The following is an 11,501-nucleotide window of genomic DNA, read 5'->3' on the forward strand; positions in this document are numbered from 1 at the left end:
ATCCTCGGCACAATCTTGATCCTGATCCCTTAGGATCCATCCTGAAATGAAATCTCATTTTAGCCTGAAGATGGGAAATGAGACGACGTTGTAGGAAAACAAACGTATTAGAATGCAGTAAATACTTTTTTTTCCCAATATGCCCTCTTAGAAAATAATAATTATATTTAAGTCCCAAATAAATCTCTCCCCTCCTCTAGAATCAGTATACAAGATGACTCGTTGGAAACATTACAAACCACTTGCAGCGCTACGCTGCACAAACATAGGAAGCCAAACACAACCTTTACTGCGTTGCACATTCAATGAACAAGAAAAGCTACAAGTGTTTTTGATCCAACCTGCCTCAAATCTACTAAAGCAAATGGGAAAAACCGACAGACATTGCACATCCTTTTTTTTTTTTTGTATGACCAAAATCGAGGAAGAAATATCTGTTTGGATCCGGATCATCATCCCAAATGTGAGCAAGGACATTAGCAAACTAAAACTGATGACGCCCGACATAAACTCAAACATCAACAGACGACACATACGGTGATTACTCATTAGTAATCAGTATGACACCAAAATCAAGATCATCATAACCACCCAATATCATTACATGATTTGAAAATAAACATTCCGATACCAACTACCTCCTCATGGATGCAAAATAATGGACTTAATTATCCGAAGCACTTAATGGTTAATCAGTACAGCAAAAGGTTCTTATTCATAGATAAAATGCCATAAATGCTGCTAATGCAGCCCACATCCCCATAACCAAAGAGGATAAAAGCATGAGTAGCTCTTGCATTAAGGAAAACAAAAATATAGTGGTTATATATGAATTGAAACTTAATGAAAATCAACTATCATCTCCCTTGTTCCAACTTGGTCTACAACAACACCCAAGAAACAGTTAATAAAAAAATTAACTGCAGAAGTTCCAACAAAATGGTTACTGGTTGGAGTATCAACACTGGTAAATGCCTGATCTGACTAATAAGTTGAAGACTCACCAGACCTCATGCTCCTGAATATAGAGATAGCAATGGGAACGATTCCCACTAATGCAAATTGAAGTTGCTCTGATGTGCTCGTCCTGACAGTGATCTGCCCGGTCTGCTTGTTGTTGAGTCCCACACGAACTGACATTTTTGAACTTCTGCTGATGGAGAATTGAGACTGCAAATTTGCACCCACAGCCAAATTCCCATGTGCCCTTATCAGAGACAAACCCAAGGTTGAAAGGGTTTGGCTGATGGGATAATCCTTATCACGGAGGCGTACCTCCAGATTGGCTCCATGTGCAGTATCACCCTGTGCTCGAACAGCACCAGTGCTTACAAGTAGGTTCACTTGCTTCCCAATAGAGAGTTGGTCTTCAAACTTTAGTCCAGTGGCTACGGTTTCCCCCAAGAAAGTTATGGAGATCCCTCCGGTACTCCTGTTCTTCTTCGACGTCTTGAACTTGGTCTCACCTCGCAGAGTGTAAGCAAATTGCTTTCCAACTGCCTGGATATCAAAGCCAGAAAGAGTGGAACCATTTTCCCCATGCTTGGCCGAGATCGAGGAATCCAAATGAATGCTGAATTCCTTTTTGTCCTTTGTCACTTGAGCAGATAACACAGCAGGAAACCGGCCAGCAACAGCGAGGCCTTCCTCAAGGCTTACCCCATCAAAACCACAGTCATGATCCCATCCATGCGTATCCAGTACTGGCCTAGCAAGAAACTGTGAGGTTGGCTCTAGAAAACGGTATCGATATGTTGGAGCATCACAGTCGAAAGAAGGTGGCAGGACCATATCAGGTAAAGGGACCGGTATAGTTGCAGGGGCATTATCCTGATCAAAATCTTCAACTGTATCAGCATGCCCAAAATCATCCTGAGAAACTTTCTGTCGATTCTTCATTTGTCTCAATCTTCTGAGCTCCTCCTTCCACTGTTTCTTCTGAAGAAGCTTAACTCGGTAATCATACTCATCCAAATATGCTCTTCTTTGCTCCTTGGTCAGCTTGGCAATCTGAGATTTCTTAAGGGGCTTAAATGGTGGAAGCTGATCATATTCATCATCTTCTTCCCCTTGATCAGCATCTGATAAGTCGTCTAGGTCCATATCAGAATCTTCGTTCTCACCACCTTGGTCGGCAGGAAGTTTTGGGTGTGGCCTGGACTGCATCAGCGAAGAAAGCAGGAAGGGAAGTGGCGGAGCACGTAAACGGAAACCACCAAACAGCTTTCCAGGAGAAGGATCTTGAAGCTTTAGAAGAGAATTAGCTTCAGACAATATCTTTGAGGAGTAACAAAGCAGAAGCATCTGTGGTCTCCAAGATTGGCCATTGGGCAGCACTTTTTGGCCGTCCCTGTTCCTTCTACAAGTTGCATGGTTCTCAACAAGAGCCACAGGATTCATCAGACGCATGTCTCCAGCTGCTAGCCTAATGGACTGCTGAACAGCGTGAGACCTTTGAGCCACAAACACCTCATAGCTCAGGGGAGAACCACTAGGTCCATCTGGAGGGGCAGAAGCAGCATGTGTGAGAGCAACAATGGCATTGAACCATATGGATGAACCCAAAGTGCTAGTGATTGTTCTTAGCAGAGGCAAATCATTCTGATCACGGGTCAGTGTGTCCATGCGGTCCACATACAAAACAATGTCCGGAGGGCATCTCCTTGTGTACTTCTTTATAGACGTCAGGATTCTCCTGCTTGATGCTTGGTCCATTCCTGAAGCTCTAAGACCTGGCGTATCTATGACACGGATCTTGACCCCACCTACGGTTCCAACAATCTCTTTGATAGAAGTTGTTGCTGGTTCGAATGCATTGGTTTGTGACTTCTCCTCACCAAAAATAGAATTTATAGTTGCACTCTTGCCCACTCCACTTTTCCCAAGGACTAAAATGTTACAACAGAAGTTCAAACCTTCAGTATCATCCTGTTCTAGCTGCAATGCCTTCTTCTTTGCACTCTCAAGACTGAAAGCCCGATTGATTTGCCGTCTGCTACGAATACCTTCGGCAAGACTCAGACGATATAGCACCTGGGCAGCCACCGTGTCTTCAGGTGAATGCCCCAACCTATAAACAAGGCGTAGAAACTTCACTTTGATCAGTTCAACCTTCTCATGCAACTTTTTTTGTTCCTCGGTTATCTGATCATCATGATCTGCTGTTACAGTCAGTTCGGAAGGGCTAAGAATGCTTGGGTTGGTATGACGGGGAGGTGCAGGTTTCAGAGATGGGATTGAGGACCCCAAACCAGCTGGACGGTCAACCGAGAAGATTCTGTTAGCATCTTGAGAAGTGACTTTGGGACCTCCATCAGCAGTAGAACTACTTGCCGCTTTCAGCAGTGCAACCAATGCATCAGAATCGATCATTTCATTCCCTTCATCATCCTTGTAAGTCAACACCTCTTCATCTGAATCCAAGATAATCTGGTCATCTATATCCTTTGAGCTATGTAAAACTGAATGGAGGCCAGTAGTGGAAGAGTCTTCATCCAATTCCTTTCTCATCTCTTTGGCACCCTCCAAGCTTGCCACCATAGCCACCTTAGAAGGTTCATCGGAACCCAAGTTTTCTTCATCCTCCTTTGCTTTCTCCTGACAAAGGTTTTGTTCATGATCAGCAAAATCACCACCCTCAGTCAGTTCTGGTTCCGAAACTGAATTCAATTGTTGATCATTGTTGTCTTCAGTCACACCAGAAGTCTCAAATGTATCTCCTTTGTTCTTGTTGCCCTTAGATTTCTCCTCAATGATAAATGGAGATTGCTTATATTGAACTGATATTGAATTATCACCATCTGACAGCAACTCAGGCACAGTTTCATTATTATTTACCTCAGAATCATTTGCGGATTGATTTAGTTCAACCTTTGGTTTCTCATCCCCTAGCTCATGAATAGGTGACAGGATTACATTCGCATTTGCAGAATCAACACCGTCAGCAGAATCCTCAGCTGCCTTATCATCAACTACTTCAGAACCTCCAGTCAGTGAGACACATCTTTTAGCATGGCCAATATTGTCATTCAATTGATCAAGTTTCTCCCAGGAACCTTCAGACATCTGAATGTCCTCGGCAGAATAACTCCCAACAGACTTCTCTTCTGGTGTATGAGCATTAGGAACACTCGATTGATTGATATTTTGACTGGAATCACCACTCCCATCAGTGCCCATTTTTAACTCGTCTGTGGTGTCAGATTTGGCTTCTTCAATGTTCAAGCCACCTTCCTTTGTACAAGACTTGTTGGTTTCTCCCTCTTCTTCTACGTCAGCGGCCTCAGACTCATCCTCCACTCTCTTCAACTCAGCTATAGCTCCAATATCAGGGCTGGCAGTTTCTCCCAGTTCTTCGACCAAGCTCCCATCTTTCTTCTCTTGAGGATCAGAAACTGTATGCTCTCCATATTTGTCCAACGTTCCATCGACAGCATCCTCATCCTCTATTGGGTTTTCTTCGGTGCTTTGTGGGATGGGATTCTCCACAGTTTTTTGCTCCTCAGCCGCCAAATTACCATTTTTTGAACTATCCTCCGTCTTAGGGTTCTCATCGGACACTATTTCCAAGCTATCAGGTAGGAAATCACCTTCTGTGGTCTGAGAAACATGAGTCTCCAACGAGGTCCCAGCTCTCTGTTCGCCCATCAAGTCCTCACCTTTATCCACCAAGGTCGGAACTTGACTGGACACTGCAACCTTGGCGATGCCGTAGAAGTCATCCTCGTCGTCATCCTCATCTTCCAGCTCGTCCACAAGGGCTACGACATCGGGGTCATCGTCCCGAGTGACCCGAGCTTTTATCGGCATCGAGGTGCTCCTCGACAAGCCGTCCCCTTTAGGTGTAAGTAGCGCGGCCGTGGCAAGGGCCGAGTTGATGCTCTCCTCCTCGAGGTCGGAGGCGGTCTCAAACCCCTCTTGCTCCTCCTCGCTGGTATCGGAGGCCAGGGGCGAGTCGTTCTCCTCGGAGGTAAGTGGGGCGCGGATGAGAAGCGAACCCGGAGGAGAAATAGGCAGGAACTTAGGGCCCCTTGCCGCGGAAAGGGAGACAGGGTCGGCCGCGGAGTCCATCGGCAGGGCGAAGATGTTGGCTTCCTATAGGCAATGGCACATGGCCAAACAGCAAAAGATAGAAAGAAAGGGCGTTCGAAATGGTGGAAAGGTGGGATCTTTTAGAGCTATCTCCTTGGAGACTACGTAGTGTGAGGATCTCTGTTGATTGTGGGGAAGGGGGAGGAATGGTGGATGAGAAACATAGACGGGGATGGGAGGGTGGGAGAGCCACACAAAAGCGATGGCTCTCAAAAGTGCGAGGAAGATAAGGCAGGATTAGTGATGGGATGGCAAACTAACAACCACCAGTTGATGCGGCGGTTAGGGTTTTGGCAGAACCACATCATCTGGTTTCGTCCGCCAGGTGATGTAGCGGAACAAAAAGACCACCTCTTTTTTGCCGTCTCCGTTCCGTCCTCGTCCGGGCTTAAGACTTTATATTAATACAATTAATTAAAAATATATTTTTATACTATATATACATTTTAATATGTATATACATGTATAAATACATATTACCTTTTTTACTTTTTCTATTTTCCTCCTTTCAATAAACTAAATTAATATAAGATTTTTTTGATATTATTATATTTTAAAAATATATATCAGAAAAGATTTTGAATCTTTAATTTTTGATGTCATCGGAAACCAATGTGATTTGGAATCCTTAATTTTTAGTAAATGAGTCAGAAACATTACCGAGAAATCACTGTTTAAATTGTTAGTTTTACATATTCATTAATCATATTTTTGGATGGATATAGATGGAAAATTAGATACTTTACAGTAGTTTACTTTAGAGTGTATTAATAAAGTAATTTATTATCAACTATTAATCTATTATTTTATTTAAAAAAAAAAAAGAGGGAACTGTGGTTGTATAAGATGAAAATGTATATTTTTCCGTTGTTTTCAGTGTATTATAACCTTATGTCTATAGATTTAGTTTATTTGATTTGGATATGAATGATCGAATATCAAATTGGGACGAGTAAGTTTGGATAGTATGCAGGTAGCTTTTGTGTAAATTTTGGACAAACATGGGTGCTAAAGATACTTGAGTGGCATAAGGTATCCATATTTTGATCTGACTATATATTTTACGGACTCCATATTGAGATCGATATTTACTTTGATTTTGCTCTTTTCGTACGATGATGAGATGCTTTTGTTCTGCCGTGTTACAAACTAGTTGTTGATTTTGTTTTTGTTATAAAAAATAAAAAATAATTACCTCAGAATAAGACTTAGCTGTACCCGAATTTTTATTTTCAGTAGGACAAAACTTTAGAATGAAATATATTTTTCAAAAAATTAAATAGTTCAATTTTATTTTTTTGAGTGTAAAATTGTTGGGCTTTCTTTTTTCGAGACTTTACAATTGGACTTAGGTAATTGTCCAGAAAACCAGGAATATGGGAAAGTCTTACTTGGGTAGTGCTCCCAATTTTCATAATAATGTATGAAAAAAATAAATGTTTTCTAATCGAAAACGATTCACTTGGTAGATCGATTATATGAATAAAAAATCAAAATGAATCGATTCACTCAACCAATCTTTGAATAACCCATATGGATCAGTCGAATTAAATAAATCATTTTTTAAATATAGCTAATATTACTTAACTAATCTTAACGTAAATCTTTTATATTATTTAATTTATATGGTATTCCTCTTAACTCATGTATTTCTTAGGTAATCTTAACTTAAATCTTTTGTGTCGACTTTGAATTGGATTGAGATTATAAAGAAGAAAAAAAAAGATAATTATCATTTGATCACTTTTCTCTTTCTGTCATCCTCTCTTCGTCTTGTCCCCTCTCCCCTTCACTTTCTTTGTTTCTCTTTTTCTCCTCACCTTCCGACCATCTCTCTGTATATATAATTTTATTGTTTGTCATTTTTTGGTTGTATATATTACTGATTGACAATGAGATATATTGTTTGAAAATGCTAGCTAACATAGTTATTAAAAGTTTTATCAAATTATTGTAAAGTCTCAGAGATCAAATTTCACCTTTAACATTTTGTTCTTAGAAAAAAAAAAATTTATGTCCTTTATTGTTGTACTTCATTTTATTAATATAAGTTTCATTTAATTTTCATTATAATTGCATCTTTCATTCATTTCAGCGGTTCAAAACATTAAATTGCATAATTATAAATTTGATTTGAATATTAGTGAAAATAAATCTTTTTTTATATTTAGTTACTACATAATAATGACAAATATTTTATGGGCAATGTATTTTGATGACTAAAAGATATCTATTTTAATTTATGAAGATATACAGTCAGTTAATTGTCATATGACATGTAACCATCTGCATACCCACTTGGATAATAATTCAAGATGAATGATTATGGAATATTCTTCCCATATCACCTATGTGGATAAGAGATCAAGAGAAAACTATTGTGGGTGGTTAGAGATTATCGCCCTATATAATATCCTATGAAATATTCTGCACCTTTTAGGACCAGGTACAAAAGTTTATCTTCAGATAAGGAAAAGAGGACGAATCTTTTTTTTTACTACTTGCATCCACACTTATACATCTCAGGTTACTAATTTGGGCGTTGGAGGGATCGGATCGGGAAACCTCTCCTAGCCTTATTCTTAGTGCAGGTGGTATCTCGGGAGCTTAGTGTTTCTACCTTGGAAGGATCTCGGACGACCTTGCGTATATAGGTCCAGACCATATTGGATTGACCAAGATGTCAACAAAAATTTTCTCAATATTTTTGGTACTAAAAGGAGGGTCTGATGTTATAGGAGCGTCTACTCATTAACCCTTTAAATAAATGTTCGAGCGAGAAGACTTTGCCCCACCCCAAAACACTTTTCACTCAAGGGCGATAGCAATTACCATTTTCGTGTATGGATGCATCTACCTCGATGCAAATGTCAATGAGATACTGGTGTCTATTTAATGACTTGAGCTTTTCACCCCTCGGGCTAACCCTAAGCCACCTTTTCATCCCCACCGATGTATTCTTGAACCTCACGCAATAAGTGCAGAAGCTAACGGGCACGATACAGGTCATTGCTCTGCTTTTGTCCCAATTAACATAATAGGCAATACCACCGGTTTAGCCACAATTACTAGCTCTACCACCATCGGCTTCGATTGTAACACCTCCAATTAGTCTCATATCGGAAGTGAGCAAAGATTAAGATTGGCTTATAAGGGTCTAATGAGTGTACTACGATAACTCCAACTTAAACATTTTAGTCAGTGGCTTGAACCAAATAAAATTATTAGCCAATTAGCCCATCAAACTCGGGTTGTGACATTTGGTATTATAGTTTGTATACCTAGTATATAACAAAAACATATCAATCACTCAAGATTTGCCCAAATTTTTTTCACTCCCGGCCTCAACGAAGAATTATTCAATGCCTTTAATGATTTATTTGATGATTTTAAATTAATTAATAAAAAGTATAAATTATTAAAAAGGAGCATATTTCTCTTGTTAGTGAATTTGATAAATTAAAAAATGAGTATGATGATAATATGTTACCTCCTTGCACTAAGTGTGAAGATATATATTCACTTAAGAAATAATATATTTTACTATAAGAAATATTAAAAAAATTTAAAATATGTAATAAATCTCTAAACATGATCCTTGCTAATAAAGGTCATATTCATAGAAAGGAAGAAATTAGCTTTGTGAGTAACACTTAACAAAAACTATCTTTGTTAAAGGATCTACATTACATGTCTTACATAGAAAAAAATATATTTTTTGTGGAAAGTATGGACATTATGCTTATAGATGTTTTTTAAAAAGTATAGTTCACATAAATTAGTTTGGGTTCCTAAAGGAATTTTAAATAACTCAACGTCAATAATTAAAATAGATAGATCTATTAACGAGGGATCCAAAGTTAAATGGATATATAAAAGAAAATCTCCTTTCTTATAGATATGTTTACAATCAAAAGCTAGGAGCAAAAGATGGTATCTTAATAGTGGATACTCAAGGCACATGACTAGAGATCCAATAAACTTCTCTAAGCTCACTAGCCAAGACGAAGAATATGACACCTTCGAAACAACAACAAAGGAAAAATTATTGACAAAGGAACCATAGGTAATAAGTCAAATTTCTTTATTGAAGATGTGTCATTAATAGATAGTTTAAAACATAATCTATTAAGCATTAGTCAATTATGTGATAAAGAATATATCATCAAATTTGAATCTAATGCTTGTACAATTGAAATACCATACAAAAATAGATCTATGATTGCTTTAAAACATAATAATATGTATATTATTAATATTGATGATTTTTATGATGAAATATGTTTTCTGGCTTTAAACGATGATGTATGGTTTTGACATAGGAGATTAAGCCATACTAACATGAAACTAATCTCTTAAATTTTAACTCGAGTACTTGTAAGAGGAATGCCTAGCATCAAGTTTGTCAAAGACAAAGTTTGTGATGCATGCCAACTAGGAAAATAAATAAATAGTTTCAAATCAAAGAATCAAATAAGCACATATAGACCATTATAATTGATCCATATAGATTTATTTGGACCAATTGATACAACAAGAGATAGTAAATACACTTTTGTAATAGTTGATGATTATGGCAGATATAATTTGACATATTTCTTGGCATACAAAAGTGATTACTTTAAATATTTTTCAAAATTTTATAAACTTGTTTAAAATAAAAATAGTTTTATGATTTCGTCTATTCGTAGTGATCACGATGGTGAGATTCAAAACCGTGATTTTTAAATTTTTTATTAGTCAAATGGGTAGAACAATAATTTCTCTACTCTAAGAAATCTACAATAAAATGAAATAGTTAAGAGAAAAAATAGGAGCTTACAAGAGATAACAATATTAAATGAACATAACCTACCCAAATATTTTTAAACCGAGATCGTTAATATGGCATGTTATGTCATGAATAGGGTTCTCGTAAGACCATTATTTTTTAAAACTCCTTATGAATTATGAAACAATAAAAGACCCAATATTTTATATTTTAAAGTTTTTGGTTATAAATATTTTATTATAGACGAAAAAGATGCTTTAGGAAAATTTGATGCAAAATTCGATGAAGATATTTTTCTTGGTTATTCCTCTATTTCCAAATCCTTTCGTGTCGTTAATAAAAGAACCTTAGTTATATAGGAATACATTCATATTGTTTTTAATGAGCTTTCTGAATTTAAGAAAAATGATTTTGATTTTGATACTTTAAATTTGAATAGTAACTCTTCTCTCCTAAGCAACTTAAATGTATTTCTTCCAAAGAATCCTTACCTGAAAGTATGTAATTGCTTATCCTAAGGAGTTAATCATTGATAATATATCAAAAGGTATTCAAACTCATTCTTTTTTTTTTTAATTTATATGCGAATGCAGCCTTCTTGTCTCAAATTAAACCAAAAATGTATTGACAAAGTTTCAAAAGATGATTTATGGGTTATTAAAATGAAAGAGGAGTTAAATCGATTTGAGATAAATGAGGTGGGGAAGCTTATTTCTAGACTTAGTGACCATTTAGTAATTGATACTAAATGAATCTTTAGAAATAAGTAAGATAAACTTGATATCATAGTTAGAAATAAGACTAGATTTGTGACTAAAGGTTTCAACCAAGAAGAATGTATCGATTATGAAAAAACCTTCACTCTTGTGGCTAGACTTGAAACCATAAGGATTCTCCTTGTCTATGCCAATCGTCATCTGACACATAACCATCACATGGTGTCCAAAGTAGAGAGAGGAGATGAAGGATACTTTCCACTTGCTTCCCTACATGGATAAGAGTCCAAGGTAAGTGGTTATAAGCTATTCATCTCTTATCACCCATATGGATAAGAGGATAAGGGGAGGCGATTGAAGGTAGTTAGATGTTGTCTCCTCGTAAAATATCGCACGAAATATTTTGCATCCTTTTAGGACCAAGTATAAAAAGCCCATCATTAGGTGGAGAAAACAGGATAGACCTTTTTTTTTTTCAATACTTGCAAGTATACTCGTACACATCGAATTATTAACTTAGATGTTATAGGGATTGGGTTGGAAAATCTCTCTCCACCTTAGTTTTAGTATAAGTGACACCTTGAGAACTTGATGTTTCTATCTTGGATGGACTTTGAACAACCCTATGTATAAGTTTTTGAACTACGTTAGACTGACTAAGATGTTAACGACGTTGTCTGTCAACATTATAAGTCATATTTATATGGGATAAGATTTTGTTTATATAATTGAATAATTTATTCTATGGATGGATGGAATTAACACGTGTTGTTTAATGTTTCTAAAAGTTTGTATATATAAGGATGGCTGGTGTTACTATTTTTATCATATTCTATATAATTAGAGTTTTGTTTTCGTTTGTCTTAGATTGTTCAAATTTTTTTTTTGTTAATTTTGGTATTTTATATGTTTTTGTTAATTTT

At 36.8% G+C, this 11,501-nt stretch overlaps 1 protein-coding gene across 1 annotated transcript; it reads right to left on the bottom strand.

Moving 5' to 3' along the window:
• Window positions 1-772: 772 nt before the first annotated feature.
• LOC135615134 (translocase of chloroplast 101, chloroplastic-like) lies at window positions 773-5,251 on the bottom strand. Its single transcript, XM_065113249.1, has one exon. It carries the CDS (start codon window positions 5,068-5,070, stop codon window positions 985-987), a length of 4,086 nt encoding a protein of 1,361 aa, XP_064969321.1. The 5' UTR covers window positions 5,071-5,251; the 3' UTR covers window positions 773-984.
• Window positions 5,252-11,501: the final 6,250 nt, after the last annotated feature.

Source organism: Musa acuminata, chromosome BXJ2-6 (assembly GCF_036884655.1).
Source record: "Musa acuminata AAA Group cultivar baxijiao chromosome BXJ2-6, Cavendish_Baxijiao_AAA, whole genome shotgun sequence".
In the NCBI taxonomy this organism is placed as follows: domain Eukaryota; kingdom Viridiplantae; phylum Streptophyta; class Magnoliopsida; order Zingiberales; family Musaceae; genus Musa; species Musa acuminata.

What these genes read in the sequence shown, in the direction of transcription:
- LOC135615134 (XM_065113249.1), bottom strand. Translation starts at nt 5,070, where the DNA reads ATGGACTCCGCGGCCGACCCTGTCTCCCTTTCCGCGGCAAGGGGCCCT.